Source organism: Drosophila ananassae, chromosome 2L (assembly GCF_017639315.1).
Source record: "Drosophila ananassae strain 14024-0371.13 chromosome 2L, ASM1763931v2, whole genome shotgun sequence".
Classification (NCBI taxonomy): domain Eukaryota; kingdom Metazoa; phylum Arthropoda; class Insecta; order Diptera; family Drosophilidae; genus Drosophila; species Drosophila ananassae.
Window position 1 is genome coordinate 7,733,610 of NC_057927.1, and position 27,789 is coordinate 7,761,398.

Genomic DNA, 27,789 nt, shown 5'->3' on the forward strand with positions numbered 1-27,789 from the left:
ATGCTATCGATAACTAAATATTTCTGCCCTTACGGGATAGGCATTGCCATCCGTTTGACAATCGGAGCACTGCCGAGATATCGCAATTGCGGTCATACTAAACTATTGAAAAACACCCCCCACCCATGGGGTCGCTGCAAGCTAAGTACTGAGACAATACCCGCAAAAGATGAAAAATGGCAAAAAATAAGTCAACGGTGTACCTGGGCTTCGAGGATGAGGAGATATCGGCCAAGCAGGAGCAGTTCCTGAACAGCTGCACCAACAAAATAGGCGGCGCTCCCGTAAGAAAGTTGATTTTCAGCCCAAAAAGGGGCCGAAGATAATTGAAATTGATTTTTACCCATATTTTCAGGACTGGCCCGGACATGCGGTGACCGTTCCCGTCTGCCCGATATGTGGTGCCGCGCGCCCCTTGATTGTTCAGATGTATGCTCCGTTGGAGCGCTCCCAGTTTCATCGTAGTCTGTACATTTTTGGGTGCGTCAATCCCGCGTGCTCCCAGAATCCGAGGAGCTGGCTGTGCGTTCGAACCCAGCACCTGGACCACCAGTTCGAGGTCATAAGTGAGCAGTCGCCGAAGGCCAATAAGCCGAAAAAGAAGAGCAAGTCCGCCAGTCTCAAAGCATCGAGCTGGTGCAGTGGAGCAGACGACTGGGGTGACAGTGGAATCGTCACCTCGGTTAAGACCGAGAACGAGGATGAGGCAATGGACCTCACCGCTGACGAGGAGCAAAATGGCAATGTACGATCCAATAACTTGGGTGGTGTGGATATCGAGGAACCCCTGAAGTTGGACCACTCCAAGATAAGCGTGGACGATGATGACGAGGATGAGAGCACCTCGCTGGAGAACGACTTAATTTCTGGTTTCCACCAACTGGACATGATCTCACCACAAAACATTGATGATGATCCCAATGCGAACTGTGCAGCAGCCGCCGCTCCCAGCATGGATTTCGCTGGAGCTTCTGCTGCCTCTGCGACAATTTGCGCCGAAATCGAAGGTCCGGAAACTGATGTAGTGCTAGTCGACTCGCCTAACAAGCCGGAACGTGATCTGATCGCCCTTCTCAAGCACACGTCTGTGTCATTGTCGCAGATCAAGGACCTAACCCTAACACCATTTTACATTTCCGTCGATGTCGAGGGCAAGAGCAGGGCGGAGGACTTCGAGAACTATGGTGGAGCCCTGTCCATGGATCATATACGTGATCTGTACCAGGAGTACAAGCTGCGCGACGGTGACGCAGCCAGTTCACCCACCGGAGCGGCTGTGGGTTCCGGGGAACCAGGCGAGGAAAACGAGTCCTACGAAAAAGCCATTCCGGCTCACGGAGATTTCGTTTTTCATAACTTTATTACAACTATCCAGCAGAACCCAGGCCAAGTCTTGAGGTAAGCTATGCCTTAACATCAGGATAAAAGAGTTGACTAAAATAGACTCTCTTGAACATAGGTACTCCCGAGATGCTCTTCCGTTACTAGTGGCTCCGCTAAAGGAGCCCCTGCCCAAATGTCAGAATTGCCGTGGTGAGACCATTTGCGAGGTTCAGCTGCTGCCCACTCTCATTCCCAAGCTGAGGTTCCAGCAGAATGGCTGCAGTGCACCGATCGAATTCGGCAACGTGCTGGTATTCACATGCCTCAAGAGCTGCTGGGACACGCCCGACCTGATGCGATACGAGCACGTGGTGGTGCAGTCTGAGTCTTAGGACGACGCTCCTCGATGGGCGAGTGATTACCAAAAGCCATAGAAACTGTACGCCGTAGCTGCTAAGTTGCAGACCTGTGCAACGAATTTTAAATGCAAACTGCAGAGAAAAAGCTAAGCTTCTCGAATGTCCTAGGATGATTTTACGCTCTAGTTGTTAAGAACGTTGTACGCTTTTAGACACGCCGAAGAGGATAGTTGCTAATAATATCTCGTTATTTCCACTCCCCCTCTAACAGGGTTTCAATTCAGATTGTTTTATTTCCCTCGCTAATGGGAACAGGTGTTAATTTAAACTAATGGTGCATCGGCATCCAGGTGATAGCTTCTGACGGTTGAAAAGCGCAGCGGCGGGTACTTGGTTTCTGTCAGATCGAAATCGGAGCTGGTATCGCCCTTATTCCGCTTTTGAACGAGCGTGTAATGGGACCATACCAACTGGGCGCACCGGCGTTTGGCCGCGTTTGTGATGCGTAGTTCAATCAAGAATTCTGTTGAGTTCTCCTCCACTGGCATGACGCTTCCCCGTCTCTGCCGCATGTGTCCGACTGTCCGGGCTTGCGATTTCTGTAGCACCAAAGTGACTGTATCACCGAAAAGCCGGTAACGACCACGTAAAATGTCTGGCCTTATGTTATGCGGTTGCTTCAGCCTGTTCACTCCTTGCGCTGGCTCGTCCGCGCTGGTCATCATCAGGACCTTGCCGTCGGGCAAGAATCGAATGTAGCGATAGTATTCCACCAGATGTACAGGACGATAATACTGGTCCTGGAAGCTGTTCTCACCCATACGCAGGTACGTAGTTTTGCTGATGTAGCACCCGTTGAAATGCACCCTTTCCCGGCGAATGAACATGTCGCGCCAGGAGTAATAGGTGTTGCTACTGTCAGCATCCTCTGCGTCGGAATTCAAGGTTCCGACGTTGTGGCCCCATACTCTTAAAAAGAAATATTACAGAAATACATATATACTTGGCTTTTCAAGATCACTTACTTGGAACAAGCCAGTCTCCATATCTCCTCATCCCTCGCGTAGACGTAGAATCCCTTGCAGACGGCAGCACACTGCTCCAGGGAGCGCATATCCAGTTGGGCGGAGACCACCCAGCGAAGTATACGCATTACAATCTCGGGCGGTAGGTCTGAGAAATGCAGCCCTGTGGTCAGCACACTTGCGTCTCGACTAGAAGCCATCATTTTGCCATTATAGCCGTTGTCCTGTCGCAGATCGAGCTGGAACTTTTCGTACAGATTTTCCGAAAGCTCATCCCCTGCCTCGGGGGTTTCAGACTTTCCAAGATCCAACTGCTTGGCAAAGTCGCCCGGTAGGCTATGAAACTTCTTGCTGACCTGGTCCCCACTGAGCTTCTGCAACTCATAGTACTTGAACTCGATGTCAGGCATGATTTGCGTAGCCTTCCGGTAGAAGGGAAGTGCGTCGTAGACTTTTCCCTTCTGCTCGAGCAGAACGGCGGTGCGAAAGAGACTCTGGGCCTTGGCCTGCAGCTCTGCATCGGTGGCATCGCCGGACTCACCTCCATTGCCACCACCTCTGGGGCCAGGCTTCAGCTGTTCCTGGAGCTCGCGCTGCCAGTTCTCCCGAAACTCGTCTAGAGCACTGGGCCCGTGACCTTGCCCCTCATTGTCTGACTCGGCATCCGACATGGCTGTGTGGAACTAGTCTGCGAAAGAGTGTTTAGTAAAAATAGATTGGCACCTCTGTAATCTGACGCAATTTCTAACCTGTAAGGCGTCTAATATAGGTGGCTAGTGGATTGCCAGGAAGGTGAGGAGGTGAACAAAATAAAGGCTTTCAAATTTATAATAAAGGGCCGCGCGTACTGCTGATAGTGGCCGCGGGCTTCACCCCAGAATTTCGAAGTCGTTCGCAACTGGGAGCAACATGTGGCCATTGGTAAGACCCCAAGATTAAGTTAATTCAGATACGGTGAACGGAGCGGGGCCTTGGCACTTCTAGCAGCGTAAAAACTATAGCATGCAGTGTGGCCGTTGTCTCCAAAATAGATATGGCCATGGTCATACTACAGCTGGTCAATCCGGTCTTGTTTTTGTTTTGGTTTGCGGGAGCACTCTTCGCAGAAGGTACTTGGTTATTTGGATGAAATATTGAATTAATATTCAACCATTTCACAGTGTAGGCCATGTCTGCGGATTACTCGCATCTGTGCTCCGCCATTCTGGAGCAGTGCTTCGGAAAAGTGGTGCAGTTGGTCGCCGATTGTCTGTTCTCGGCCACCACGAGGTCTCTTTCCCAGATTGCCAGTTCCACCAAGTTATCCCGCAAGGAGGTGGCCCTCGCCTTAGCTGTGTTGGTCAAGTACCGGCTAGTGGACTTTAGTGCCTCCCAGCAGAACCCCTTTCTAGCGGAATATGCTCTCAGGCGGGAGGACGTGCTCTGCCTCCTGCGGTATCCTCGGTAAGCTGTGACATCTATCGTATTTTCAAAATAACCATGGGATACCTTAATTTCAGGTACGTTCATTTGGTGCAGGCGAAGTACGGAAACGTTGGGGCCTCCATCGCTGAGGAGCTGATCAACTCTGGTTCGGATACTGCCACTGGGATTCTCGTCAAGTGCCTAACAGAGGGCGAGAACAAATCGGAGAGCGCCGAATCCTATCGCAATTCCTTTCTTCAAATGATTACCGACCACTACATTATTAAGAAACCGGAGCTTTTGTCGAGCGATGAGACAGATGAAGTTATCCCCAAGTTCGAGACCAACGAATGTGACTATTACAGGCACCCGAACATTGATCTGCAACTTCTGGCCAAGATTCGCAAAGGGGAGGCAACTGTTAGCGAAGCCAAAGATGGCCATATGGTGTGGACCCTGAACTATGATCGATTTCATCAGGACTTTCGGGATTCCATCATGATCGATGCTATTGAGAGAAAGCTGGGAGAAAATGCCGCCGAGTGCTTTCGTTTTATTTTGAAAATAATGTACAATACCACTGATCCGTGGCAGCGAGTATGCGAACTTTCTTTCTAGAAGTACTTTAATCTAAACTATGTCATTTCCAGAAACTCTCAAACCAAGTAACGTTTGTGGAAATCAAGCAAACCATCGAAAAGAAATCCAATAACCTGGACCTCATGAAGTACCTGGATCAGTACATAAGCCTAATAAGTAAATGGCCCTAACTTGAACACTTTTCATTTTATTAAGTACATTCTCCGTTTGACAGCCGACGACTCATTGGGATTCCTTCGGAGAGTGGGTGATATGGGCGGTGGTCTTTTTGTGGTGGACATGGAAAAATCATTCGAATCGCTGGCCTTTGCGTGTGTCGAATCCGTAATAACCGAACGCTTCGGGTCCAAGGCAGCTCGTATTTTTAGAGTTATCCGCTGTAAGAAGTACATCGAACAGGAGGACTTGCAGAAGGAAGCAATGATACCCTCCAAGGAGGCCAAGTCGCTCGCCTATAACTTGTTCCAAGAACAGTTTATTCATGTTAAAATTATCAAGAAACCCGGAGGCGGGAGCAACGGCCCTGCGAAGGCTTTTTATCTTTTCCAAGTCAGAGAAAAAGATGTTAGTATACAGGTGTCCCTTTAGATTTTTTATTATACATATATTAACCTCTTTATTTCAGACTGTGAGAATGTTGCTGGACGTCAGCTACAAGTCTCTGTACAACACCATCGAGCGGTCTAACTTTGAAAAGAATGAGCACAAAGGGCTCATTGAGAAATCTCAAAGACTGGACAGCATTGTGGAGACAATGAAAGAACGCGGAGAGTCGGATGAATACATCGCCGAGGTAAATTGCTTCAAATTTGTGTTAAAACTTTACTAACTTTGCTGTATTTCAGATTGTGGAGACTTTTACACCGCCGGAATGTGAGATCCTTAAAAAGGTTAAAAATCGTATAAAGACCTTGTCTAAGGCAGAACTGACTCTGGACGATACCATCTTCCTGCTCCAAATGTATCAGCATCATTGCACAACATTGCCAACTGGCATTAGAAAGTTTAAATAAAAGTATATTTAAGATAAAATTGGTAGAGGTTTATAAGATTCACATTTACTAAGACATTTACGCGGGAGAAATAACTTTCGGCTTAATCACAGGTTACACAAACAGCATTTAAGGACACTAATTACTTTCTGGAGTAATTATACTGCGTTTCCGATGCACGATACGTTGTTCGCGATGCGCCTTTTGCAGCTTAATGAAGTGTTGTTCTAGGGCATCGAAATCAATGCCGCTTTTGTACTCCAGTGAGTTGCGTTCATCGCTGCCAAAAAAAAATTTTGAAATTAAGGTTGACATAAATATATCCAAACACCTTACATGGGATCGTGACCCCAGTAGTTGGGTACACATTGCAGGCGATTTCTCAACGTATCGAAGGCTTCCGTTTGAGGAAGCAGCATAAGAATTCCAAAAAGGGCATGAGCCAGGTATTGGGCATCCGCACAATTGTTTGCCTTTGAAACTAGCGTTAATCGCAGGGGCCCGAAAATAGGAGACTCTATCAATTGGACTAGTTTGTCCAGTTCGGTAAGCAGCTCTAATGTAATTTCCACATCAGCACTATAGAAAAATGATTAGTAAAAATGACAATTTTAGGGCCTAAATTTACTTACAATAATGTCACTAAACGAGAAACATGCTGGTAGCTCTGAGCCAGAAGACACAAGGACAGTGTGGACACTGGACAATGAGCCCAACTCTTGTATAGACATTGAAAGAGATCTGCAGATTTTTCATTGGAAATACTTCGCAAGCTAGTGCGCAACTCAAATAGTTCCGTGGAGGTCAGCAGAATGATATTCAGGAGACGAACCACTGTAGAAGCAAACTTCAAGTTAGGAACCTCATCTGCTATGATCTCCGCAAAGGTGCGGTATATGTACTCGGCATTAAGAAGCACACACAGTTTTCTAAAATGTAAAATAAATTATTATTTTCGAAATATATTTAAAGAAAAAAGCTTACCTTATTATGAGGCTTGCTCTGTTTTCCAAGATGAGTTTCTCCTCACTAAAGAGATTCAATAAGCTGAGTAAAAACTTTCGGTAGTGTGTCTTTTTAAAGTCGTTCTCTAAAATGTAAAATTTGCTTAAATAATTGACATTAATGGAATTCGATATTCACCTCTATTATCCTGGGAGTTCACAATTTCTGCCAGTACAGATAAACTCTGAAGAACAACTTCATCGGAGTTGTCGGCCAGCGTCGATAAGAGATTATTGTTCAAGTTGCTGGCGTGTTGAGACATCTCGTTGGGAAAGTTGGTGAACAAGTGATGGATCCACTTGAGCACAGCGATTTTGGTGTGCATAGAATTGTGCGTTAGATACTGAGAAAGAACATCCATAATTGAGGACAAGTCTATCTTATCGCCCGTTTGCGTTTTTAATTCCTTAGTCGATACAAGCAACATCATCGTGTTGTTGACGGAAACAGCACTCTCCTTAATGCCTGAAAATAATCATCATAAACTTCAAAAACTTCCAATTGCTGCGAAATGATCTTACTTCGTTTCGATTCCAAATTATATTCGAGGCAGGGAAGGATTGCAGTAAATATTCCGCTGGCGTAGGGAAGGACACTGGTCCCAAATATCTGGACAAACTCGCGAATCCAATTGATGGCAGTTGACTTGATGAGTTCGTTGGGCGACTGTGCATGGGTAATCAAAGTATTAATAGTATCCTCCATCCTTACGGAGGAAGAGTCGTTGCGTATGGATTTTAAAAACTGGCTGATTGCGTTTTCGCACATGCGCTGAATTTCTGGTGTGTTGTCCTCGAGCATGACGAACAGACCGTCAAGGATTTCGGTTAAATAGTTGACCATGTTTATGTCCGGCACAGCATTGAGAATGGAAATCCAGGAGATCACATACTGGCGGGCAAAAGCATCCTTCACGTAGATGTGCTCCCTTAACAAAGGAATAAATGCTTCAAGGTTGAACGTTTGCGACGATTCTGTAACAATGTCCTGCAAAAACAAGAGTTAGAATGGGATGGAAACCGTCTAGACAGCCCACCTTCAGCAGGCGGTCGAGAAGCTCACTGCCATCCTTCACTGTCTGATCAGAGTCGGTGACAAGCCGGGATAGGGCAGCAAACAGCTCCGGAAAGAATGGAATGATGGCGGATCGGGCCACTTTTACGACATTGTACAAAGATTCGCAGGCAAAGTAACGCACTCGAAGATCGGGATCATTCAGGCACGTAAGGATGGGGGTAACCAGTTCGTTTACATACTTATCAGAGTCCTGAAAGTATGGATGTGATTTTAATTTAAAAAATTATTATTGTATGAATAAGGGCACCTTGCCCAGCCCTAATCCAGTGGCCGCCAATCCGATAAGAGCTCCCTTCCTGCGGTTGGCGTCCCGAGAGGTGGCATAGTCTGTGGACAGTACGTCTATTAGCTTCCGGATTTGCACCGAGTTGTTCTTATTATTGAACTCTGTGACCATTCTGAAAAGAAGTTGGTGGTCAGCAATAGGAATGACGAATCAGCAAGATTTATTTTTTTTCACTTACTTCTCTATCTCCTGCGAAGCAAGTTTTCGCTTTTCATAGACTTTATCACCCAGAGCCTTGGCGCAGGACTCGCTCAATGGTGCGTACGGTGGATCCATATCTTATTTTACAAAGTTACAATATCTGACAAATATTTTGTTTTGCTGGGCGGTTTTTTGCCAAAATATATGAAATCAGCTGATTTCCTACAATCGCTTTTGAACACAGAAATAGGGGAAATTTCATGTGCCTTCAAACACTGTTCTATAAAAACGAAATTAACAGCATAAATGCATTTAAATAAATATTAATAAACAGGATCGATGACATATATTTTCTAAAGCCACCAATTTGTTCCATAATACAAAAGTCAAGGACCAAAATATTTTTTAATTTTTACTGAAATTTTCTGGAGGATCCATGGGGGATTTTGGAGCATGGAAGGACATTGGCTATATCTTGGCCAATTTTCGTCCGATTCCTATGCGGAATACCTTAAACGATTTGTAAATCGATTCTACATCATCCTGCATCAAAATCTAGAAACGAAATATTTTTTAGATTTTTTCTTAAATTTTCTGGGAGATCCCCTTCAATTGTGCCGAGGAATGCATGAAAGGACAATATGGCCTCCAGTGTTGGCTATATCTTGGCTAATTTTCATCCGATTCTTGAGCGGAATACCTTAAACGATTTGTAAATCGATTCTCCATCAACCTGCATCAAAATCTAGAAACGACATATTTTTAAAATTTTTTGTTAAATTTTCTAGGGGATCCCCTTCAAACGTGGCGAGGAATGCATGGAAGGACAATACGGCCCTAGCGTTGGCTATATCTTCGCCAATTTACATCCGATTCTTGAGCGGAATACCTTAAACGATTTGTAAATCGATTCTCCATCAACCTGCACCAAAATCCAGAAACAAAATATTTTTTGGATTTTTTGTTAAATTTTCTGGGAGATCCCCTTCAATTGTGCCGAGGAATGCATGAAAGGACAATATGGCCCTCAGCGTTGGCTATATCTTGTCCAATTTTCATCCGATTCTTGAGCGGAATACCTTAAACGATTTGTAAATCGATCCTCTATCATTCTGCATTATAATCTAGAAACGAAATATTTTTTAGATTTTTTGTTACATTTTCTGGGGGACCCCCTTCAAATGTGGCGAGAAATGCATGGAAGGACAATATGGCCCTCAGCGTTGGCTATATCTTGGCCAATTTTCATCCGATTCTTGAGCGGAATCCCTAAAACGGTTATTGATTGCTTGAACTACTGATTGCTTTCTTATTTTTTTGTATTGAGAACGAAAAGAAACACTTTCCAAAGTATAAATACAAATATTTTTGTTTAGTTTTCCAGTTGTGAGAAAATTGAAAACTGTTGTTCTTTGATTCAATTTTAAACACACGCCAATAAGTAAAATAAACATTGTCTAAAAATACTAATGGCTTAATCATCAATATGCGAATACGCCAAAAATAAATATAATTTTTAATAATCGAAATGCCGACCTGCGACAACCAAAACTACCCCTCAATTGTTCCTGAATTTTCCATTTTTCTCCGCTGCTGTCTCACTCGCTCTCATAGGAAACGTCGTGAGACTTCGAGAAGGGAAATCTCGAATTTTCCCCGCCCGAGCAGCCGAGTATAAATAGCGGCGGAAATTTCCCAGCCAGCACATTTGAAAAGTGAAAAGCAAGTGAAAAGTTTGAAAGAAAGACAGCTGAAAAAGCTAAAATCTGAAAGGAGAAAATATATATCCCGCTACAGATATACATCCAAGTGCCAAGAAAAAATATAGAACCAAATTTTAAAAGAAAAATATTTAATTTTTGCCGAAAAACCAAGAAAAAGAAACAAAAATGCCAGCTATTGGAATCGACTTGGGCACCACGTACTCCTGCGTCGGTGTTTTCCAGCACGGAAAGGTGGAGATCATTGCCAACGACCAGGGCAACCGGACTACCCCCAGCTATGTGGCCTTCACCGACTCGGAGCGCCTGATTGGAGACGCTGCCAAGAACCAGGTAGCCATGAATCCAAAGAACAGCGTATTTGACGCTAAACGGTTGATTGGACGCAAGTACGATGACCCGAAAATCCAGGAGGACATCAAGCACTGGCCCTTCAAGGTCATCAGCGACTGCGGCAAGCCCAAGATGAGCGTGGAGTTCAAGGGTGAGGAAAAGCGCTTCGCTCCCGAGGAAATCAGCTCCATGGTGCTAATTAAGATGAAGGAGACGGCCGAGGCCTATCTGGGCACTTCAGTGCGTGATGCAGTCATTACGGTGCCGGCCTATTTTAACGACTCCCAGCGCCAGGCCACCAAGGATGCGGGAGCGATTGCTGGATTAAATGTCCTTCGCATAATCAACGAGCCCACTGCCGCAGCCCTGGCCTACGGACTCGACAAAAACCTTAAGGGAGAGCGCAATGTGCTCATCTTCGACTTGGGTGGCGGCACTTTCGACGTCTCCATTTTGACTATCGACGAAGGATCTCTTTTCGAGGTGCGGTCTACAGCTGGCGACACTCATCTGGGTGGCGAGGACTTTGACAACCGGCTGGTGAACCATCTGGCAGAAGAGTTCAAGCGGAAGTTTAAGAAGGATCTGCGTTCCAATCCTCGTGCTCTGAGACGCCTACGAACTGCAGCCGAACGCGCCAAGCGCACATTGTCCTCTAGCACTGAGGCTTCCATAGAGATTGATGCCCTCTTCGAGGGTCATGACTTCTACACCAAGGTGAGCCGAGCCCGGTTCGAGGAGTTGTGCGGAGATCTCTTCCGCAATACACTGCAGCCCGTGGAAAAGGCCCTGAACGATGCCAAGATGGACAAAGGCCAGATTCATGATATTGTTCTGGTAGGAGGATCCACCCGCATTCCCAAGGTTCAGAATCTGCTGCAGGGCTTCTTTGGCGGAAAGACTCTAAATCTGTCCATCAATCCTGATGAAGCGGTGGCCTATGGAGCGGCAATTCAGGCAGCCATTCTTTCCGGCGATGAGAGCAGCCAGATAAAGGATGTCTTGCTGGTGGATGTGGCTCCGCTATCATTGGGCATCGAGACTGCCGGCGGAGTGATGACCAAGCTGATTGAGCGCAACAGCCGCATTCCTTGCAAGCAGTCCAAGACCTTCACCACATACGCAGATAATCAACCTGCGGTAACTATCCAGGTCTTCGAGGGAGAGCGTGCCTTGACTAAGGACAACAATGTGCTTGGCACATTCAACCTGACTGGCATCCCACCTGCACCCAGAGGCGTGCCAAAAATTGACGTCACCTTCGACTTGGACGCTAATGGTATCCTGAATGTTACCGCCAAAGAGCAGGGCACCGGCAATGCCAGGAACATTACGATCAAGAACGACAAGGGCCGGTTGTCACAGGCCGACATCGATCGCATGCTCAACGAGGCGGAGAAGTATGCCGAAGAGGATGAGCGTCACCGCCAAAGGATCGCCGCCCGCAACCAGCTGGAGGGCTACGTGTTCAGTGTTAAGGAGGCGGCCGAGCAGGGTGGCGACCGCATCAGCCAGTCGGACAAGAGCAGTGTGCTGGAGAAGTGCAACGAGGCTGTTAAGTGGCTTGACTCCAATACCACTGCTGAGAAGGAGGAGTTTGAGCATAAGCTGGAAGAGCTGACGAAGTTCTGCAGCCCCATCATGACCAAAATGCATCAGCAGGGAGCCGGAGCTGGAGGAGATGGTGCGGGTGCTAACTGTGGCCAGCAGTCAAGAAACTACAACAACGGTGGCTTCAAGGGTCCAACTGTTGAGGAGGTGGACTAATTCCAAATGCCATAGCATTAAACTAGTATTGTTGAATCTCAGCCAATAGTCTTTAGAATGTAAGGTAATTTATGAATTTAATTCAATCAAAATAATACATAGAATGAACCAAAGAATTCTGAAAATAAAAAGATAACCATTATATGCAAAAGATCAGGACTGTGTTTTCTTATTCACTGTTTATTTATCCCATCTACTTTGGCAATCCCTCGCGCTCCGCCCAGTCCAGCCAGGATCCCTCATAGTTGCTAACTTTCTTGTAACCCAAAGCGGTGGCAGCTTCCGCGGCTTTGAGACTCCGCCTGCCTATCTTGCAGTGGAAGATAATCTCCGTATCCGGCTTGGGCTTGTCCCTGCCGTATTTCGATTTGAAGGCTTGCTCACTGGTGGCCAGTTCTTGGCTGACCACACCCAGGGGTATATTAATGCTGGAGGGGATTTGTCCGGTCTCTTTCAGTTCGTCTGGCTCACGAACGTCGATGAGCAGCTTCTGGGGCTCACTTGGCAGCTTCTTCACCACGTCGTAGTCCACAATTCCAATAACGGGGGAGTTGCTGCTATAGAAACGTTGTTGGAGGTTCCTTGCGGGGATCAGGGTCAGTCTTTGTGGATTCACGGCAGAGTGGAACGTGACCTTTGAACTGGTGGCGCGCAAGGCCACCATACAGCTTCTGAGCAGCATTTTAAAGTAAATAAATAATTTGTATCTACGATGGACAAACAAAATTACGTAAAATCACAAATAATAAATAGAATGCCGGTTTCCAGAGTTGCCAACAAACGGTTAAGGAAACTGATGTGTCCCTGGTTTGGCGGTAAATTCAAAAATATTCCCCACTGATAACCATAATTCCCTTTGACGGAGATTGCAATCAGAATCTGTTGCCATGTCGGATAACCAGCACTCGCGAAATACGTGAAGTGTGTGTGTCAAGGCCTGGAACCCAATCACAATTACCCCAGTCATCCCTTGATAAGTTCAACGAACATCAGAGACCATTTCGCTTGATTGAATCAATTAACTGAAATGGATTGCGATCCCGGATTCTGTCCACAAGTAAACAAATGGGGTATAGACGATCCATAAAGTTTTAAGAACAGTGGCGCGTGCTTGTCTAGGCAAAAGGTGGCATGTTTCGCATCCGGTTATCGGGAAAGGGAATATGGATTAAATCCCTCGGGGGTTTTTTGAATTTCTGCTGAAAAGGGATGTGGTTCAACGACTTTCCAGTAGACGTACTCGCTTATCAGAGCCACCTGATAAGGCGCACCAACCCACCTCAACAATCTGTCTTCTACATAAAAAGCGCGTGCCGGGAAAGAGTTAATTAACGAGACATTCGTTGTTGTACTCAAATATATTTCGACTTTTTATTATAAAAATATTACTTAGGGCTACAAAAATGGCAACAATACACAGTTTCAGCTTCGCAGGATGTTTACAAAATACATATTCCAAGGACATGGGCGTCCAACGTTAATACAAAGAGCGATGTGAGCAATAGTCGACAACAGGACAAAACTTGGTAAATAAGTATTCCTCACTTGGAGCCAGCTATGTGTCCGAGAGACTCACCCACGCGGATCTTCTGTCCGGCTACGATGTCGAACTTGAAGTTCTTGGGCGCTTCGAAGAGCAGAACAATGGTGGAGCCCATGTTGAACTGGCCCACAAGGTCCCCCTTACCGAACTCGGTCGCCGCTGCAGTCTGGTTCAGTTCTAGTTCATTGTATTCGTAGGTACTGGGCGGATGCTTGCCAACATTAAAGCCCGTCCACTGATTGGTCTTCAGGGCGGCATCCATGTAGATCTCAACCGATCCCACGTTGGTTGCTCCCACAGCGGTGTAGGAGAAGAAGCCATGCTTCCACTCTCCCATGTACAAAACGCGTTCGTTGAGACAAAACAAGCCCGGCAGCCAGCTAGCCACCTTTGGGCTGACGGATAGCAGTTCGCCGGAGAAGTGTCGTCGGATGGAGGGCTTCCAGGCGGTGGGCGAGTGGAATCGGTGGTAGTCGCCAGGAGCCAGGTAAATCACGCACTGGTAGAGCTCCGTAGAGCCATCCTGTTTCTTCTTTAGAGCCTGGGCGTAAGGAGCTCCCGAGTTGGCCTGCTCCAAGGTCTGCAGAGGCCCCAGGAAGTCCTCGATGCTGTAGTTTACTCCCTTGACTTGTTCGATCAGTGATTCGGAAGCGCTTCCAAAATGAAGCACCTTGCCATCTGCCGGAGAAACCAGAGGGGCATCCTTGTCGATGGTGCGCGCTCCTTCCTTCAGAGGCCGCGTAAAGAATTCAGCCAAACTGCTGTAGTGTTCATAGTCCGGAAACTGGGCCTCTTCCAGGTTCACTTTAAAAGTATTCGAGTACCAACCGTACACATAAGGACGCAGAGTGGGAGGCATGTAGCAGGCGGCCAGCCATCCCCAACAACGACTGATGATGCGCAGAGGAAGCGAGCAGTAGATTCGAGACTGAAGTTCGGAGGCGGTCCTGGGCTGGCCGTCTCGCTCGCAGCGACGCTTCTGTAACTGCCACTCAATGGCGCCGAACACACAAATGCCCATAGGCGCCCAACGCAGGAGGAACCCGGTCCACCGAGCGAGCACGTTGCGACGCACCTGTACCACCTCTTGGCTGGAATTGAGCTGCTGCTTGAATTTGTGTGGAGGCGGACGGCGGTGGTGGAGTGGCGCCTCTTTGGATGCCGAATTCGAGGAAAACTGCCGGAAGTGGCGCATTACCGGCCAGCTTCCGTTCTGTGCTTGCGGCTGTGAAGCTTTGGTGACTTGGAGCTGCATCTGGGACTGCTGGTGCTGCTGCTGCCCCACCTGTCTGAGATTGCCTGCCTTCAGAAGGAAGCGGCCGCGAGGTACGAAGTAGGAAACCATTGTTGCTGTTGCTATTGCTGCTGCTGCGCAGCCCCCGCCGCTGCTAATCACGTAATCAAGGTATGCCCAGATAAAAATGGCACGATGTGTGGAACTGGTCTCCGCTTCTGTTGCTTAATCTTGCAAGTTCTTTGCTGTTTTGAGTGACTACTAAGCTGTGCCTTGGCCCTAGGAACGAATGCAATTAGAAAGCACTGGCATGCGTTGTGGAACTCCGATTCTGCCTCCACTTCTGTCACAAGTTTTGAGTTAAATCAGTGGGGAATCAGAGTGTTGTTTGCTGCTCGCTTTGGTGCTTCCGGATCGCTGTGCTGCCTACAAGAGACTGAAAGTTTTCCATGGGTTCCCGAAACCGAAGAAACGACAATGCGGCCGGTGCCAGTGCTGCTATGGGTTGGCGGCAAATCTAGCTGAAAACACAAAGTTCATTATGTATTAGTATCACTCTTTAAATAATTCTTCCTTAAGTCTTATCATTTTATTGACTTATTGAACAACAAGATGCGGAAGTTCATCTCCTTAACCTCTAACACTCTGGGTATTTAATTTCATTTTAAATACGTAATTTCTTTAATGAAGAAATCTCTTGACGCACTTTCTTATCATACTTAAATTTTTAAACATAATAATTATATAATAACTAAAAAAAGTTTAACCAAAAAAATTTAATAAAATAATTGTTATTAGTTTAAGATATCGGATATATTTTATTTACTTTATATATTAAGCTTTTTATTTTGGGTAGCCAAGTTGGCAACACTGACGACGACACTGCGTCTAATATATGTAGTTTTAGTTTTTCTCACCAAAACAAACCGAAACCTCCCGATTGCTCCCGCCGCTCTTATCAGGAACAATAGTGGTCAAGGCCTGCGTCGTGGAGGCCCGCGTAAACAATCTTAAGCAATGGTTTTTTTTTGTTTAAAACTGGTTTTAGTCGTTCTTTTCGCTCCGCTTCCAACTGGTTGACAGTTTCTGTTGATTACTGCGCCATTGAGTTGGGACGCTTTCTCGGCGGAATGACAACCCTGTCAGCAGCGGCGAACAGCTGATAAATTTTTGTTTTCTCACTCGATAAGTTAATTGTATGCAGAAAAACAATTTAGGAAACAACACAAGACTGGCACAATGAGCGAGGCCGAGAAACAGGCGGTCTCCTTCGCCTGCCAGCGATGCATGCAGCCTATAGTGCTGGACGAGCAGCTGGATAAGATCAACGACCATGCCATGGCTGAACTATCACGTAAGAAAAGGAATCTACTCCCCTGAACTCATATAATGAATCATCCTTTTTAGTGCCTATATATGGGGACAATGGGAACGTTTTGGATCCGCAGGGGGCCAGCAGCTTTGATCACTTCGTGCCGCCCTACAGGCTGACTGACTCCATAAATGGAACTGGCTTTATGCTGGTATCCGATGGCAGGGACAGCAAAAAGATGAGCGCTGCCTTCAAGCTGAAGGCTGAACTATTTGACTGCCTCTCCTCCAACTCTGAAATTGACCATCCGCTGTGCGAGGAGTGCGCTGACTCCATGCTGGAAATCATGGACCGCGAGCTGAAAATTGCCGAGGACGAATGGCATGTGTACAAGACGTACCTGGACGAGTTGGAACAGCAGCGCGAGGCACCTAATGTAGACGCCCTGGATAAGGAGCTGGAAGAGCTGAAGCGCAGCGAACAACAGCTTCTTTCAGAACTCGGCCAGCTCAAGGAGGAAGAGCAACAGCTGAAAGATGCTATTGCCCAGGAAGAGCAGGAGCGGGAGCAGCTTCATGAGCAGGAGGAGAGCTACTGGCGCGAATACACGAAACATCGGCGCGAACTGATGTTAACAGAGGACGACAAACGCAGCCTGGAAAGCCAGATCGCCTATTCCCGCCAGCAATTGGACAAGCTGCGTGACACCAACATTTTTAACATTACTTTCCACATATGGCACGCTGGCCACTTTGGTACCATTAACAACTTCCGGCTCGGCCGCCTGCCCACTGTCTCAGTGGATTGGTCGGAGATAAACGCTGCCTGGGGCCAAACGGTGCTACTCCTGTCTGCCCTAGCGCGGAAGATTGGCCTCACATTTGAGCGCTATCGGGTGGTACCTTTTGGGAACCACTCTTACGTGGAGGTGCTTGGAGAGAATCGAGAGCTGCCCTTGTACGGAAGTGGCGGTTTTAAGTTTTTCTGGGACACGAAGTTTGATGCAGCTATGGTGGCATTCCTCGACTGCCTAACACAGTTTCAGAAGGAAGTTGAAAAGCGTGATACTGAATTCCTGTTGCCCTACAAGATGGAGAAGGGAAAAATCATTGATCCCTCCACTGGCAATTCCTATTCGATAAAGTAAGTGCTCCATTCGAGCATCCATTCCAATATTTCACATTTCTTTTCTCGAAGGATTCAATTCAACTCTGAGGAACAATGGACCAAGGCCCTGAAGTTCATGCTAACAAATCTGAAGTGGGGTCTAGCATGGGTCTCCTCGCAATTTGTGTCGCCGTGATGTTCCCGTTTGTCATTCAATCGTTTATTTATACAACTAATTATAAATCTTCCTAGTGCTTAATATTAAAGCTAAATCATTCAAATTTTAAATGCAATTAAGGTATAGAATCGAATTTTTAAGGTCAGATTCAAACAACTATTTGAAAAAGCAAATACATTTAAGAAAAATTTAAAAAGAAACATATTCTATTAGTTTTGTACAGCTTTTTTGGTAGCCTCTGGTTCTTCCTCACTACTTTCTGAGTCCGAGTCCGATCCGGAGATTTCGTCGCCTATCCAAAGGGTTCCTTTCTTCTTTTTCTTGGCCTTGCTCTTGTCCTCTGTGGTAGCTTTGCGTTTGGTTCCGCTGGTTGAAGGGTCCACATCCTGCTTTTCCTTTATCTCCTCGGCCTGTTTGAGTCCCTCTTCGAAGGCATCGTTTACCTTCTCGGTAAGATTGGCCCTAGCTTCCTCGTACTCATCGTCCTTAAACTCATGCTTGGGCACGGCCAGGAGCTTCTCAATTTTACGCTTCTTTCTTTCCTCGGCCTCACGCTCCCTTTCACCTTGCTTCTCCAGCCAAGCACGGACCCGCTTCTCCTCGTTGATGTCCCGCAAGCGACGTCCACTGAGATCCCGGCAGGCCTCTCGATTTGTGGTCTTCTCGATTTGCGCGCCAATAGCTCGGAGCATGGAACCGAATCCGCCCTTACCGCCCAACTGCCGCAGTATGCAATGGACATCACCTCCTGGCTGGGCTCCCAGCAACGGTTTTCCATTGCAAAGAAGGTAGTAATCTTCGGGAAGCAAATTCTGAAAATAGTGTTTGTTGTACAAACTTATTAAATTCCAGACATTCAAGGGCACACTCACCGTGGAATTCTCTATTCTACCACATAGTTGATGGTAACTGATTTGGTCTTCGCAAGAAATCCAGTGTTTATTGTTTATTAGAATATTGATGACCATTTTATCGTTTCCTCTTTATATTGTTTTTTAGCTCTTTCCTTTTGTACTGCTAGAGATGGAACTATCGGCTAATCTCCAGTTTCTCTTTGCGATAAACACTGACGTGAGCTAGGGATGGTGGGGCGGTGATGCAAGCGTTTATCGGTGTCCCTAGGGTTGCTCTCTTCTCATTGGTAATAATAAATTATCAAAAAAACAAAGATATCCAAGTGATTTTGTGCCAAGATCAATTAAAACAGTTTAAAATAGCCATAGCTAATCGTTGTCTAAAATAAATCGGCGCCGATTTGTGATATTCAGCGTTTCTGCCAGGTTGCCGCCATTGTTTTTTCGGTTTTAGTCAGTTGGCAGCCCTGGCTCTCACACACAAAAAGTCTCATTAATTAGTTCGCATTTTCGACGACAAAGGTAAAATTTTAGCGACGCGTTTAAAGAACATTTACGCCCACAAAACCAGGCGAAAGTTGTGCAATTTTAGTAGAAACCGGTAGCGGCGAATCTTGTCCGTTGAGTGCAATGTACGAAAGTCGAGTTAAGCAAGTAAAATGCGGTAAATTCGCAGCCGCAGCCACGTCACAGAAAGGCGCACAAATTTGTTGAGAGAGCGCGGATTCTGGCAGCCCAAACGGCCCAATCTCGAATTCAGTGCAGCGTCTCTATGCAAATCCCAAATGTGTTCAATTTCAAGTCGGTACATTCGGCATCGGTGTTGGTAGTGTGGCGGAGGTGGGGGGCTACTGGGGCGGGGAGCGGCATTGCTGCTCCCCCCTTATGAGTCGCCCAGTTTGTCTTTTTGCTTTTTTTCGGTTCGGCTTTAGTTATTGAGCATTTAAACTAATATTACCAACACCAATGCAATTTGAATGTGGAACTTTTCATTGCTTTTTCTGCTAGCCGCTTCCATCCATCCCGTCTACATGTGTGTGTACACACGCAACGCAAGACGCCTCTCTTCGTGTATGTGTGCATGTGCGTGCGTTGTGTGTGTCTGTGGTGTCGGTGTGCGAAAAAGAGACGAAGAAAATAAGCAGCAGCAAATGAGCAACAAAAACCACCCCGCCATCCCCCGTTTCCACTCCCTTTGGTCTATGGTCTATGACTTTGGCTGACATCGTACGGCGTACGCAGAAATAATCAAAATCAAGTTTAGTGCCATGCAAGTTGATATTTGATTTTAGCAGTAGCGATAAAAACGAAAAGCGAACAACATAATGCAACCGTGGGCCCTCTTTTTCCGTGTTCCTCCGTGTGACCCGCAGGGTGTGCGTGTGTGTGTGAGTGTGTGCTCTGCCGAAAGAATTCGACTAATGCGGTGCGGAGACCTTTATTAATTATAAACTAAATCATTTTGCCAGGCCCGCAAATCCCCCAATCGCAAATCCGTTGCGAATGGATGGCTTTTGTCAATTGTTGCCGATTTTGCTTTGTTATAAAAGTGGACAAGCAGATCTGTCGCTCTCGCTCTCTCACTCTTGCTCTCTGGGAGGAGTGCGTTAGTGTGTGTGGGTGAAAGAGACCGTGCTGCACTGCTTTGCCGCCTTTGGTGGCTCTTTGTTCCCAAAGGCGGAGGGGGAGGCAGGGACGGCCGAGGTAGCGGCGGTACCCCATTCGATTTATACCCATATCATTTGCCTAGCTAATGCCCGCCGATCATGTGCTGTTAGGCCTTGTCCCACTATCCCGGATATATCGCCCCGCAACTAACCCAATTTCTAATTCTCTCTCTCTCTCTCTCTATCTCTCTCTTTGCAGCAGTGATTCCAGGGGTCAGCTTTGAAGAACCCACATCCTGCGAACTTTCATAGACAACTAATTACTAATTTTTGTACGACATCAAAACCATTAGGAAGAAAAAAATCAAAGTATTTATTCAACGTTTATACAATCCTGTATATTGAAAAAAAAAGAATCGCATTCGACGCATCAGGGATCAAGCACCCACTCCCACATCCCCCTGGAAAAGGCTGCTATCCGAAGATAGATCTGGATATACCAGATATTGAGCGAAATTCGTATATTCCAAAACACTCCATTAGCGATTAGTTAGGTCAGATATATTTATACATATATATATATATATATATATAGATGTTTAACAAAATTTTCAACTAGGCGAGATTAGGAGCGAGATCGGAGAAATCGGAGAAAAGCAATAAACGACGAACCTCAGCGTTAAGCATAAAGATTTACCTACCTAGATACATACTGAATAATTAACTTATAATTTATAAAAAAAAAGAAGCCCAGCCAAGTCGAGAGTGAGTGCAGAACTACTGCAGTCGTAGTATCGTAGCAATCGAAGTATTCAAAAATTGTAGCCTAGCCACCTAGCACTATTTAATTCGCAGCAGAGACACCTGCAGAGGGTGAAAACATAAATATATATATATTTTGTACGTGGACTTTGGGAGTGGACTAGATAGGAAGGAAACAAGCTGCACATTTTTATATCGCCCTCCGCCCTGTGATTGATGCAGCCAGTCTCAGTTCCAGTTCAATTCCTGGACCTAGTGTAGACATATAATCAAGTAGCCAGAGCTAAGTAGCCCATTAGAGATACACACACACACTCCCTGACATACAAACCAGCCATGGACGAATCCCAGCCGAAGACTCTGTACGTTGGCAACCTAGACAGCTCCGTGTCCGAGGATCTGCTCATCGCACTCTTCAGCACCATGGGCCACGTCAAGAGCTGCAAGATAATCCGGGAGCCGGGCAACGATCCCTACGCCTTTATCGAATATTCCACTTACCAAGCAGCCACGACCGCCCTAACCGCCATGAACAAACGTCTGTTCCTCGACAAGGAAATCAAGGTAAGATTCGTTATGCCCCACTATAAGTTTCATAAAAAGTCATCAAACGATCTGTTCCATTAGGTTAACTGGGCCACCAGCCCCGGCAATCAGCCCAAGACGGACATCAGTTCGCATCACCATATTTTCGTCGGCGACTTGAGTCCCGAGATCGAAACGGAAACGCTGCGCGAGGCATTTGCTCCGTTTGGAGAGATTTCAAACTGCCGCATTGTTAGAGATCCGCACACCATGAAGTCCAAGGGCTACGCCTTCGTGTCGTTTGTGAAAAAGGCGGAGGCGGAGAACGCCATTACGGCGATGAACGGCCAGTGGATCGGTTCGCGATCCATACGCACCAACTGGTCCACCCGCAAACTGCCACCACCGCGTGAGCCCAACAAAGGAGGCGGCCAGGGCGGTGGCATGGGTGGCGGCCCGGGTGGCAACGGGTCCGGCGTCAAGGGCAGTCAGCGACACACCTTTGAAGAGGTCTACAACCAGTCGAGCCCCACCAACACCACCGTCTACTGTGGTGGCTTTCCGCCGAACGTCATTAGCGATGACTTAATGCACAAGCACTTCGTTCAGTTCGGACCCATCCAGGACGTTAGGGTGTTCAAGGACAAGGGCTTTGCGTTTATTAAATTCGTAACCAAGGAAGCAGCCGCCCGCGCCATCGAGCACACGCACAACAGCGAGGTCCACGGCAACCAGGTCAAGTGCTTCTGGGGCAAGGAGAACGGCGGCGACAACTCGGCCAATAACCTCAATAATGCTGCGGCTGCGGCCGCAGCAGCAGCCTCCGCCAATGTCGCCGCTGTGGCAGCTGCAAACGCAGCGGCTGCCGCCGGAGCGGGCATGCCCGGCCAAATGATGACCCAGCAACAGATCGCGGCAGCTACCGGAGCGGCGATACCCGGCCAAATGATGACTCCCCAGCAGATCGCAGCCGCCACGGCAGCGCAGTATTCGCCATACGCCTATCAGCAGATGGGGTACTGGTATCCCCCAACGGTAAGCATTCATTGTATTAAGAAAAAACAGACGAATTAATGAAAACTTGAATCCTTTTCAGGCATATCCCACAACCCAGATGCAAACGCAGTACATGCAGCAGGGCTACTATCCTTACGCTTACACCACCAGTGCTCAGCAGGCGGGAGGCGTCCGTACGTAGCTATACGCTTTACGCTTCTGACCCAAATTGAAATATTTCCTTTATTTGCAGCTGCCGGATACCGTATGGTGCCACCAAATGTGGCATGGGGCGTGCCAGGTACTGTGGTGCCGGGCGTAACGGCCGCAGCCACCGCCGCCGCAGCAGCAAACGGTTCACTTGCCCCCCAGATGATGTATAGTGCTGCGATGCCGCAATACCAGACCCAATGAGCTGAAATGTGACGCCAGCTTCGACGCCGTCTGCAGCATCCGGGCAGTCGCCCCCAGCCCCAGCTGCCAGGTTACCTAGAATACAGATTGGTACCAGCCAAATCGGCAACGGGGGACTGAGAATGTGCAGGATTGGAGTTGCGGCTAAGGATCGGGTCACTCTTGTTCTCGGCCCAAACCCAATATCCAATCGAAGGTCGAGGCGATACGCCGGCGACAACTGAATAAACATCCAACTGAAAAAGCTCCGGGCTATGGGCGGGTAGCTGTAACAATCTAATCCAATCTAAGTACGTGTTAAAATAATTTAATGATTTGTAATTTAAGAAAGATGTAGGCGTAAAACAAACAAACAACAACAAAAAACCGGAAACAAATAAACCGAAAAAGAAAATTCAACAAAAAAATAAACAAGCTAGCAAGCAGAGCAGAGACAACGTTTACAAAAAAACAAAACAAGAAACGAAACTAAAACGTGACAAAGCCAATTGTAATTGTAACTATGTGGAAATTATGTCAACGAAATCGGAAGGAAATTAGACAGACGTTGGTAGAAGAGGCATAGGATGATGAAAGGATAGCCAGCCACATGCGAGCCGAAAGCGAAAACAAGAGGAAACAAATTTAGCGCCTAAGAGAATGTAAATTCGAGCATACATATTGTGTATTTCCAGCGAGGAAAGTGAAATGCGATATAAATATGTAAAATGTAAAATAAAGAAACAAAAAAATATATAAAACGAGTGAAAAGCGAGGAAAGAGTAATGTTTTCATTCAACATGCAACAGTTTAAGATACTCCACTAGGATATTCCTACTCCCAGATGATTTGAGAACTTCAGTGATTGATTGTTTCCCCCCATGAGATCCCATGAAGATGCAAATGATGTTTTTTGAAATCTATTTTATTTAGCGTATTCTATAGATTTATATTTAGGTATTATTTATATGCATATGTGGTTGAATCAGTGTTTAATAACTAGTCATTGAACTTAAATTCCGGGTGGGCGAGCTGCGCAGAAGCTGGTTCAGAGTACCGCGATAAGCGACGGGCGTGTGTGTGTGTTGTAAGGGTTTAGTTTACCATATATGTAGGTGTATCTGACAGATCCGGCAGATAAGACCAGATCCATACGCAACTGCTAGGTACAACATTTTGGAAGTGTTACTAACAATCTACGGATAATTCGGAGACGATTGTATTTGTGGCGTAGGTACATACATTGAAACAAAGGAACTAATAACTATTTAGACTATCGTTAGAGAGATCTACGCCTCTAATAAAACTTAATTCTGATTCTGCGCTGGTAAACATATCTTTCTTTTGTAGTTGTTTCTGTGTTCGTGTAGGTATAGATTCATTCTTAGGACTATTCTTATGCTAGTTTACATGTAGCTCTTGGATGGGCACTCAATGTACAACAAAAATACGATCTATTGTTTCAAGGATACTATGGAAGTAGTTGTGAACAGTTTGGGGACAGCCTGCCGACTAAATCATAAATATATGGAATGATCCAAATAATGTCCTAGAAACTAAAACGGAGATAGAGAATCTATCCTAGCCAACTCCTGTGATAGTAAAGGTATTGAAATTCTTAGAAATACACTAAGGTAAATGAGTATAACAGCACCACTCGAATATGGCGTTAAAACTTAAACCAACACAGAAATTAGTAGACTAACACACAGAAATAGCAGGGGAACAAAAAATAATATTACATAATTTGCAATTACGAATCTAACAATGATTGTGGAACGTTAAGTCTACGAATTAAATGATAAATAGGAGAGGAGAACCACCGGTCACATAATCAAAATATGTTTGGGAAATTTTCTGTCACTCACATCACTGCGTGGAGAGATGGAGCAGAGCAGGATGTCCACTCTAGCAGAGGAAAACAGACTAGATTGTGATGTCACCATAGTCCTGCGACCACTTCTCGTACGAATTGAGGCTCTGTGGCGCCACCGAGCGACGGATGCGCTTCAACGAGCTGTGGAAATCGCTCTCCGTGATTGCCCGCATCGCACTTATGTCGAGGCACTTGACCTGCTCCACATTCAATTCGCGGATCGGCTCGAGGGCAGCGTCTTTGGCCAGAGCCGTCAGATCGGAGCCGGAATAGCCGTCAGTGGTCTTGGCAAGTCGGCGCAGAGCTTCCGTGTCGAGGGGACTACCTTGCTTTTGCAGCAAACGGCTGAGGAGCAGTTCACGGGTCTGCTCGTCGGGCAGTGACACATAGACGCGCTTGGTAAAGCGTCTCAGGGCCGCCTCGTCCAACTCCTGCGGCCGATTGGTGGCAGCCAGCACCACAATACGATCGCCGTCCGGGTTCCCCGGCAGACCGTCAAACTCCACCAAGAACTCGGTCTTCAGGCGGCGCGATGCCTCGTGCTCATTGCTGCTTCGTTCCGAAAGCAGCGAGTCCACCTCGTCGATGAAAATGATCGAGGGCTGCATGTGACGCGCCACCGCAAAGAGGGCCCGCACCAGCTTTTCGCCATCGCCCACATACTTGCTGGTCAGAGAAGCGGCCGAGATATTCAGGAACGTGGCGCTGCATTCGGTGGCCACGGCTCGAGCCAACAAGGTCTTTCCGTTTCCGGGTGGTCCGAACAATAACAAACCCTTTGCCGGGGCACGTAATCCTTCAAAGAAATAGTGTGTTAGTTTTAAATTATGGCATGCTGTTTAAAACTTACCCGTAAAGAGTTCTGGACGCACGGAGGGCAGTATAACCATCTCTTGCAGGGCCTGCTTGGCCACTTCTTGCCCGGCAATGTCCGACCACTCCACCTTGGCACCGCCCTCTACGATCTCATCTAGGATAAGCTGCACCAGCTTCGGCTCCACACCTTTGACGCTTACCACTGGAGTACTGGCGCCACTGCCACTGGTACTGGGCCCATTGTTGTTGATGGGAGTGCGGGAGCGCAGCGGAGGCGTATTACGACCCGAGGACTGTGAATGATTAGAGGTTAGAGTACATACATAGATGGGAGAAAACAGAACACTCACAAATTGGCGCCTTACGGCAGGAGGCGTGGCAGCAGTCTTGGCTGGCTGGCGCTGGACAGCGCCTACTGATGTTTTCGAGCCGAGATTGCGCGGCAGAGTCTGGGACTTGTTGGCCACCGCTAGGTTTCCGGGTCGCTTGGTTCCAATGGTCAGCTTCCGCCCCGAAGCTTAAAAGAGATTAAGTCCATTAAAAACTGAATACCCGGAAATAATTTAAACTTATTGTTAGAATTTAGCAAAGCAAAATAAAAATCATTAGAAAATCAGGTGCCCAGTGAGAGGTGATTGGGATCGACTGATCGCACTGCCGAGTGAGGATTTGGTTGAGTGCGCTTAGCTGGTTACTTGCTGGTAACTTACCCGCGGTCGCCGCCGCCGCCTGGGCACTGGTCGAGGCTTTCGGTCCGTAGCCACTGCTGCGCACCCGCGGCTTCAGAGGATCATTGGTCATGCCCGCCAGCATGGGCTCCCTCGACTTTAGCGCTTTGTAATCCGACTGTGGGAGTGTCTTTTGTTGCTTCTCCTTTAAGGAGAGCCGCTGCATTCGTAAATCCTCCTCACGCAGCGCTAGGTATTCGATGAGCAGGATAATGGACAAACCAGGAGGAACAAACCAAACAATGGGGGCAAAACGTGCAAAATAAAATTAACAAAAAAAAGGAAAATAAAAACAATGTAAACAAAAACCATTCCACTACGGCTCATGGACAAACAGGGGAGACCAGGAGCACTTACCAAGGAAATGGAGACGGTCTCGAGCCATCGAGAGGTTTGTCTGCATTTTGTCATGCAGCCGCTGGGCTCGGTCCCACACATCCCCGCGGCCACTCCAGCAGTCAACAGCGATGCCATCCTCCAGTTCCTTAATGCCCTTTCGGTACAGCTCGATGGCCAGCTCCTTGTGACCTGAAAAAGTGGTTGGAGAAGTGAAGGTGTCAGATCGGCAAGGGTTCATCACATCCCCATCGAATACGAGCCACTTTTTGCGCGCCTCCCGGGTTATTGATTCTCACACTCGACAGACAACAAAAGCTGGCTGGGCGATGACTCATAAAGCACTCGAGTTCGAATCGTACTCCCACCCCCTCGTACCTTCGTTCTCCTCGTCGATTTTCAAAGCCTTCGAGATGTACTCGAAGGCGCGACGATGGTGATGCTTCTGTTTGGCCAGAAGGGGATCGCCCGGACCTGGCGAGTAGCCGCCTCCCGGTCGATTTGAGGCCATTTCCAGTGGCTGTATGGCCCGATAGCGCTGCGTCTGGCTGGGCAGCTGCTGCTCCGGATTGCCACCCTCACTGAGCTCGAGCGGATAACTGAGTGGCTGGGATTGGTGCTGCTGCTGCTGCTGGTCCTTGGAGTTCTGGACGACTATCTCAATGTTGCAGTCGCGGCGGTGTGGACGGTAAATCACCTTTGTGCTCGCCCCGTACAAGTAGCGAAAAATACAAAACAGCTGATAAATCAGCGAGCGCAGAACGTTGAAGAGAAATATGATGGGAAACGATACGACATAGAGATTCTGCTTGTGCACGGACGAGCCCCCATACGGATGGCCGTGGTGGTGGTGGCCACTGCGTGGCGAGCACGAGGTGGGGGTCAGGTCATCGGTGGTTGTGGTGTCGTCGTCGCCGTCCGGCGAGCTACCCGGACTGGTGCGGGTACGGTTCGAGGACGCGACAGCGGCGGCGGCGGCGGAGGCAACGTTCGAGGCGCTCGACGAACGATGCGTGGACTGGCGACTACCACTGGCAGAATTCCCGCCAGCAGCTGATCCCGATCCTGCGGAACCAGACTTGATGGGTGACTTTGTGCTGCTGCTGGCGCTGGAGGAGGACGACTGGTTTTTGGTGCGTACCATCGATATTGATTCCGCGCTGTCTGCGCGTCCAGCACCCCGCTCCCCCGCTCACCAATCCACAGCTCACACCGCGGACTCCCCTTTTCTAAAGAACTTTTCTCGCTCTCTTCAAAATAAACGGTCAACTGTGGCACGTGCGGCAATCGACGGGACATAAAACAAACAAACTAATCTATCAATTAATCCGCGCCGTTGTCGCAAGCTCTCATTTTTCTGCTACTCGATCCGGTTAATGATTTTTCTCGCCACTTTCTGATTCCTTTCAACTCTCTGACGACGAAAATGAAGCTAAGCTCTGGAGTCCGTAACAGTGCTGACCGATAACCGATAACAACATCTAGCCGG

At 47.3% G+C, this 27,789-nt stretch overlaps 11 protein-coding genes across 18 annotated transcripts; 5 read left to right on the forward strand and 6 right to left on the reverse strand.

The window, feature by feature from the left end:
* Nucleotides 1-76: 76 nt before the first annotated feature.
* LOC6500744 (programmed cell death protein 2-like) lies at nt 77-1,961 on the forward strand. Its single transcript, XM_001953794.4, has 3 exons — nt 77-284; nt 356-1,398; nt 1,460-1,961. Exons 1-3 carry the CDS (start codon nt 177-179, stop codon nt 1,713-1,715), a joined length of 1,407 nt encoding a protein of 468 aa, XP_001953830.1. The 5' UTR covers nt 77-176; the 3' UTR covers nt 1,716-1,961.
* On the reverse strand, nt 1,933-3,599 carry LOC6499828 (F-box only protein 9). 2 transcript variants are annotated; one of them, XM_014910759.3, is made up of 3 exons: nt 3,457-3,599; nt 2,708-3,395; nt 1,933-2,651 (listed from the first exon to the last, which is right to left on the reverse strand). In XM_014910759.3, the coding sequence occupies exons 2-3, from the start codon at nt 3,376-3,378 to the stop codon at nt 2,006-2,008; spliced, it is 1,317 nt and encodes a 438-aa protein (XP_014766245.1). In that variant the 5' UTR covers nt 3,379-3,395; nt 3,457-3,599; the 3' UTR covers nt 1,933-2,005. The 2 variants fall into 2 exon arrangements, with proteins under 2 accessions (XP_014766245.1, XP_001953831.1); XM_001953795.4 differs by having other exon boundaries at nt 2,708-3,390; nt 3,457-3,595.
* Nucleotides 3,600-3,714: 115 nt separating this feature from the next.
* LOC6500745 (DNA-directed RNA polymerase III subunit RPC3) lies at nt 3,715-5,742 on the forward strand. Its single transcript, XM_001953796.4, has 7 exons — nt 3,715-3,816; nt 3,868-4,150; nt 4,207-4,708; nt 4,762-4,867; nt 4,926-5,275; nt 5,337-5,504; nt 5,557-5,742. The coding sequence occupies exons 2-7, from the start codon at nt 3,876-3,878 to the stop codon at nt 5,722-5,724; spliced, it is 1,569 nt and encodes a 522-aa protein (XP_001953832.1). The 5' UTR covers nt 3,715-3,816; nt 3,868-3,875; the 3' UTR covers nt 5,725-5,742.
* A 5-nt stretch (nt 5,743-5,747) lies between these two features.
* On the reverse strand, nt 5,748-8,466 carry LOC6499827 (protein VAC14 homolog). Its single transcript, XM_001953797.4, has 9 exons — nt 8,250-8,466; nt 8,033-8,183; nt 7,745-7,975; nt 7,230-7,695; nt 6,847-7,173; nt 6,688-6,793; nt 6,336-6,632; nt 6,040-6,282; nt 5,748-5,983 (listed from the first exon to the last, which is right to left on the reverse strand). The coding sequence occupies exons 1-9, from the start codon at nt 8,345-8,347 to the stop codon at nt 5,842-5,844; spliced, it is 2,061 nt and encodes a 686-aa protein (XP_001953833.1). The 5' UTR covers nt 8,348-8,466; the 3' UTR covers nt 5,748-5,841.
* Nucleotides 8,467-9,907: 1,441 nt separating this feature from the next.
* Nucleotides 9,908-12,186, forward strand: LOC6500746 (heat shock protein 68). The gene has a single exon (XM_001953798.3). It carries the CDS (start codon nt 10,102-10,104, stop codon nt 12,031-12,033), a length of 1,932 nt encoding a protein of 643 aa, XP_001953834.1. The 5' UTR covers nt 9,908-10,101; the 3' UTR covers nt 12,034-12,186.
* A 7-nt stretch (nt 12,187-12,193) lies between these two features.
* On the reverse strand, nt 12,194-12,939 carry LOC6499826 (rhodanese domain-containing protein CG4456). Its single transcript, XM_001953799.4, has one exon. It carries the CDS (start codon nt 12,713-12,715, stop codon nt 12,227-12,229), a length of 489 nt encoding a protein of 162 aa, XP_001953835.2. The 5' UTR covers nt 12,716-12,939; the 3' UTR covers nt 12,194-12,226.
* A 433-nt stretch (nt 12,940-13,372) lies between these two features.
* On the reverse strand, nt 13,373-15,867 carry LOC6499825 (phosphatidylserine decarboxylase proenzyme, mitochondrial). The gene is made up of 2 exons (XM_001953800.4): nt 15,728-15,867; nt 13,373-15,331 (listed from the first exon to the last, which is right to left on the reverse strand). The coding sequence occupies exon 2, from the start codon at nt 14,919-14,921 to the stop codon at nt 13,575-13,577; it is 1,347 nt and encodes a 448-aa protein (XP_001953836.1). The 5' UTR covers nt 14,922-15,331; nt 15,728-15,867; the 3' UTR covers nt 13,373-13,574.
* A 69-nt stretch (nt 15,868-15,936) lies between these two features.
* Nucleotides 15,937-17,607, forward strand: LOC6500747 (beclin-1-like protein). The gene is made up of 3 exons (XM_001953801.4): nt 15,937-16,164; nt 16,218-17,265; nt 17,320-17,607. Exons 1-3 carry the CDS (start codon nt 16,050-16,052, stop codon nt 17,423-17,425), a joined length of 1,269 nt encoding a protein of 422 aa, XP_001953837.1. The 5' UTR covers nt 15,937-16,049; the 3' UTR covers nt 17,426-17,607.
* On the reverse strand, nt 17,428-18,420 carry LOC6499824 (replication stress response regulator SDE2). Its single transcript, XM_001953802.4, has 2 exons — nt 18,280-18,420; nt 17,428-18,219 (listed from the first exon to the last, which is right to left on the reverse strand). Exons 1-2 carry the CDS (start codon nt 18,373-18,375, stop codon nt 17,617-17,619), a joined length of 699 nt encoding a protein of 232 aa, XP_001953838.1. The 5' UTR covers nt 18,376-18,420; the 3' UTR covers nt 17,428-17,616.
* Nucleotides 18,421-18,457: 37 nt separating this feature from the next.
* On the forward strand, nt 18,458-23,315 carry LOC6500748 (nucleolysin TIAR). Of its 6 annotated transcripts, none has more exons than XM_032451964.2 (5): nt 18,458-18,548; nt 20,128-21,194; nt 21,258-22,190; nt 22,252-22,345; nt 22,405-23,315. In XM_032451964.2, the coding sequence occupies exons 2-5, from the start codon at nt 20,967-20,969 to the stop codon at nt 22,563-22,565; spliced, it is 1,416 nt and encodes a 471-aa protein (XP_032307855.1). In that variant the 5' UTR covers nt 18,458-18,548; nt 20,128-20,966; the 3' UTR covers nt 22,566-23,315. The 6 variants fall into 6 exon arrangements, with proteins under 6 accessions (XP_032307855.1, XP_001953839.1, XP_014766698.1 ...); XM_001953803.4 differs by lacking the exon at nt 18,458-18,548 and adding an exon at nt 18,657-18,783 and having other exon boundaries at nt 20,131-21,194; XM_014911212.3 differs by lacking the exon at nt 18,458-18,548 and adding an exon at nt 18,662-18,783.
* Nucleotides 23,316-23,741: 426 nt separating this feature from the next.
* Nucleotides 23,742-27,789, reverse strand: LOC6499823 (spastin). 2 transcript variants are annotated; one of them, XM_001953804.4, is made up of 6 exons: nt 26,679-27,789; nt 26,322-26,492; nt 25,947-26,153; nt 25,587-25,753; nt 25,271-25,529; nt 23,742-25,216 (listed from the first exon to the last, which is right to left on the reverse strand). In XM_001953804.4, the coding sequence occupies exons 1-6, from the start codon at nt 27,442-27,444 to the stop codon at nt 24,471-24,473; spliced, it is 2,316 nt and encodes a 771-aa protein (XP_001953840.2). In that variant the 5' UTR covers nt 27,445-27,789; the 3' UTR covers nt 23,742-24,470. The 2 variants fall into 2 exon arrangements, with proteins under 2 accessions (XP_001953840.2, XP_014766244.2); XM_014910758.3 differs by lacking the exon at nt 25,947-26,153.

Bases quoted from the DNA above. Each gene is read 5' to 3' on its own strand.
- LOC6499827 (XM_001953797.4), bottom strand. From the start codon at position 8,347: ATGGATCCACCGTACGCACCATTGAGCGAGTCCTGCGCCAAGGCTCTG. The intron at 7,696-7,744 runs GTGGGCTGTCTA...TTGTTTTTGCAG, and splicing joins TTCTCGACCGCCTGCTGAAG to GACATTGTTACAGAATCGTC. The intron at 6,283-6,335 runs GTAAGTAAATTT...ATTTTTCTATAG, and splicing joins TCTCGTTTAGTGACATTATT to TGCTGATGTGGAAATTACAT.
- LOC6500746 (XM_001953798.3), top strand. From the start codon at position 10,102: ATGCCAGCTATTGGAATCGACTTGGGCACCACGTACTCCTGCGTCGGT.
- LOC6499825 (XM_001953800.4), bottom strand. From the start codon at position 14,921: ATGGTTTCCTACTTCGTACCTCGCGGCCGCTTCCTTCTGAAGGCAGGC.
- LOC6500744 (XM_001953794.4), top strand. From the start codon at position 177: ATGGCAAAAAATAAGTCAACGGTGTACCTGGGCTTCGAGGATGAGGAG. The intron at 285-355 runs GTAAGAAAGTTG...CCATATTTTCAG, and splicing joins ACAAAATAGGCGGCGCTCCC to GACTGGCCCGGACATGCGGT. The intron at 1,399-1,459 runs GTAAGCTATGCC...TCTTGAACATAG, and splicing joins AACCCAGGCCAAGTCTTGAG to GTACTCCCGAGATGCTCTTC.
- LOC6499828 (XM_014910759.3), bottom strand. From the start codon at position 3,378: ATGTCGGATGCCGAGTCAGACAATGAGGGGCAAGGTCACGGGCCCAGT. The intron at 2,652-2,707 runs GTAAGTGATCTT...TTTCTTTTTAAG, and splicing joins TGGAGACTGGCTTGTTCCAA to AGTATGGGGCCACAACGTCG.
- LOC6500747 (XM_001953801.4), top strand. From the start codon at position 16,050: ATGAGCGAGGCCGAGAAACAGGCGGTCTCCTTCGCCTGCCAGCGATGC. The intron at 16,165-16,217 runs GTAAGAAAAGGA...CATCCTTTTTAG, and splicing joins TGCCATGGCTGAACTATCAC to TGCCTATATATGGGGACAAT. The intron at 17,266-17,319 runs GTAAGTGCTCCA...CTTTTCTCGAAG, and splicing joins GGCAATTCCTATTCGATAAA to GATTCAATTCAACTCTGAGG.
- LOC6500745 (XM_001953796.4), top strand. From the start codon at position 3,876: ATGTCTGCGGATTACTCGCATCTGTGCTCCGCCATTCTGGAGCAGTGC. The intron at 4,151-4,206 runs GTAAGCTGTGAC...CCTTAATTTCAG, and splicing joins TGCCTCCTGCGGTATCCTCG to GTACGTTCATTTGGTGCAGG. The intron at 5,505-5,556 runs GTAAATTGCTTC...GCTGTATTTCAG, and splicing joins CGGATGAATACATCGCCGAG to ATTGTGGAGACTTTTACACC.
- LOC6499826 (XM_001953799.4), bottom strand. From the start codon at position 12,715: ATGCTGCTCAGAAGCTGTATGGTGGCCTTGCGCGCCACCAGTTCAAAG.
- LOC6499823 (XM_001953804.4), bottom strand. From the start codon at position 27,444: ATGGTACGCACCAAAAACCAGTCGTCCTCCTCCAGCGCCAGCAGCAGC. The intron at 26,154-26,321 runs GTAAGTGCTCCT...TCGAATACCTAG, and splicing joins AGACCGTCTCCATTTCCTTG to CGCTGCGTGAGGAGGATTTA. The intron at 25,217-25,270 runs GTAAGTTTTAAA...ATTTCTTTGAAG, and splicing joins GCGTCCAGAACTCTTTACGG to GATTACGTGCCCCGGCAAAG.
- LOC6499824 (XM_001953802.4), bottom strand. From the start codon at position 18,375: ATGGTCATCAATATTCTAATAAACAATAAACACTGGATTTCTTGCGAA. The intron at 18,220-18,279 runs GTGAGTGTGCCC...CACTATTTTCAG, and splicing joins GTAGAATAGAGAATTCCACG to AATTTGCTTCCCGAAGATTA.
- LOC6500748 (XM_032451964.2), top strand. From the start codon at position 20,967: ATGGACGAATCCCAGCCGAAGACTCTGTACGTTGGCAACCTAGACAGC. The intron at 21,195-21,257 runs GTAAGATTCGTT...CTGTTCCATTAG, and splicing joins TCCTCGACAAGGAAATCAAG to GTTAACTGGGCCACCAGCCC. The intron at 22,191-22,251 runs GTAAGCATTCAT...AATCCTTTTCAG, and splicing joins GGTACTGGTATCCCCCAACG to GCATATCCCACAACCCAGAT.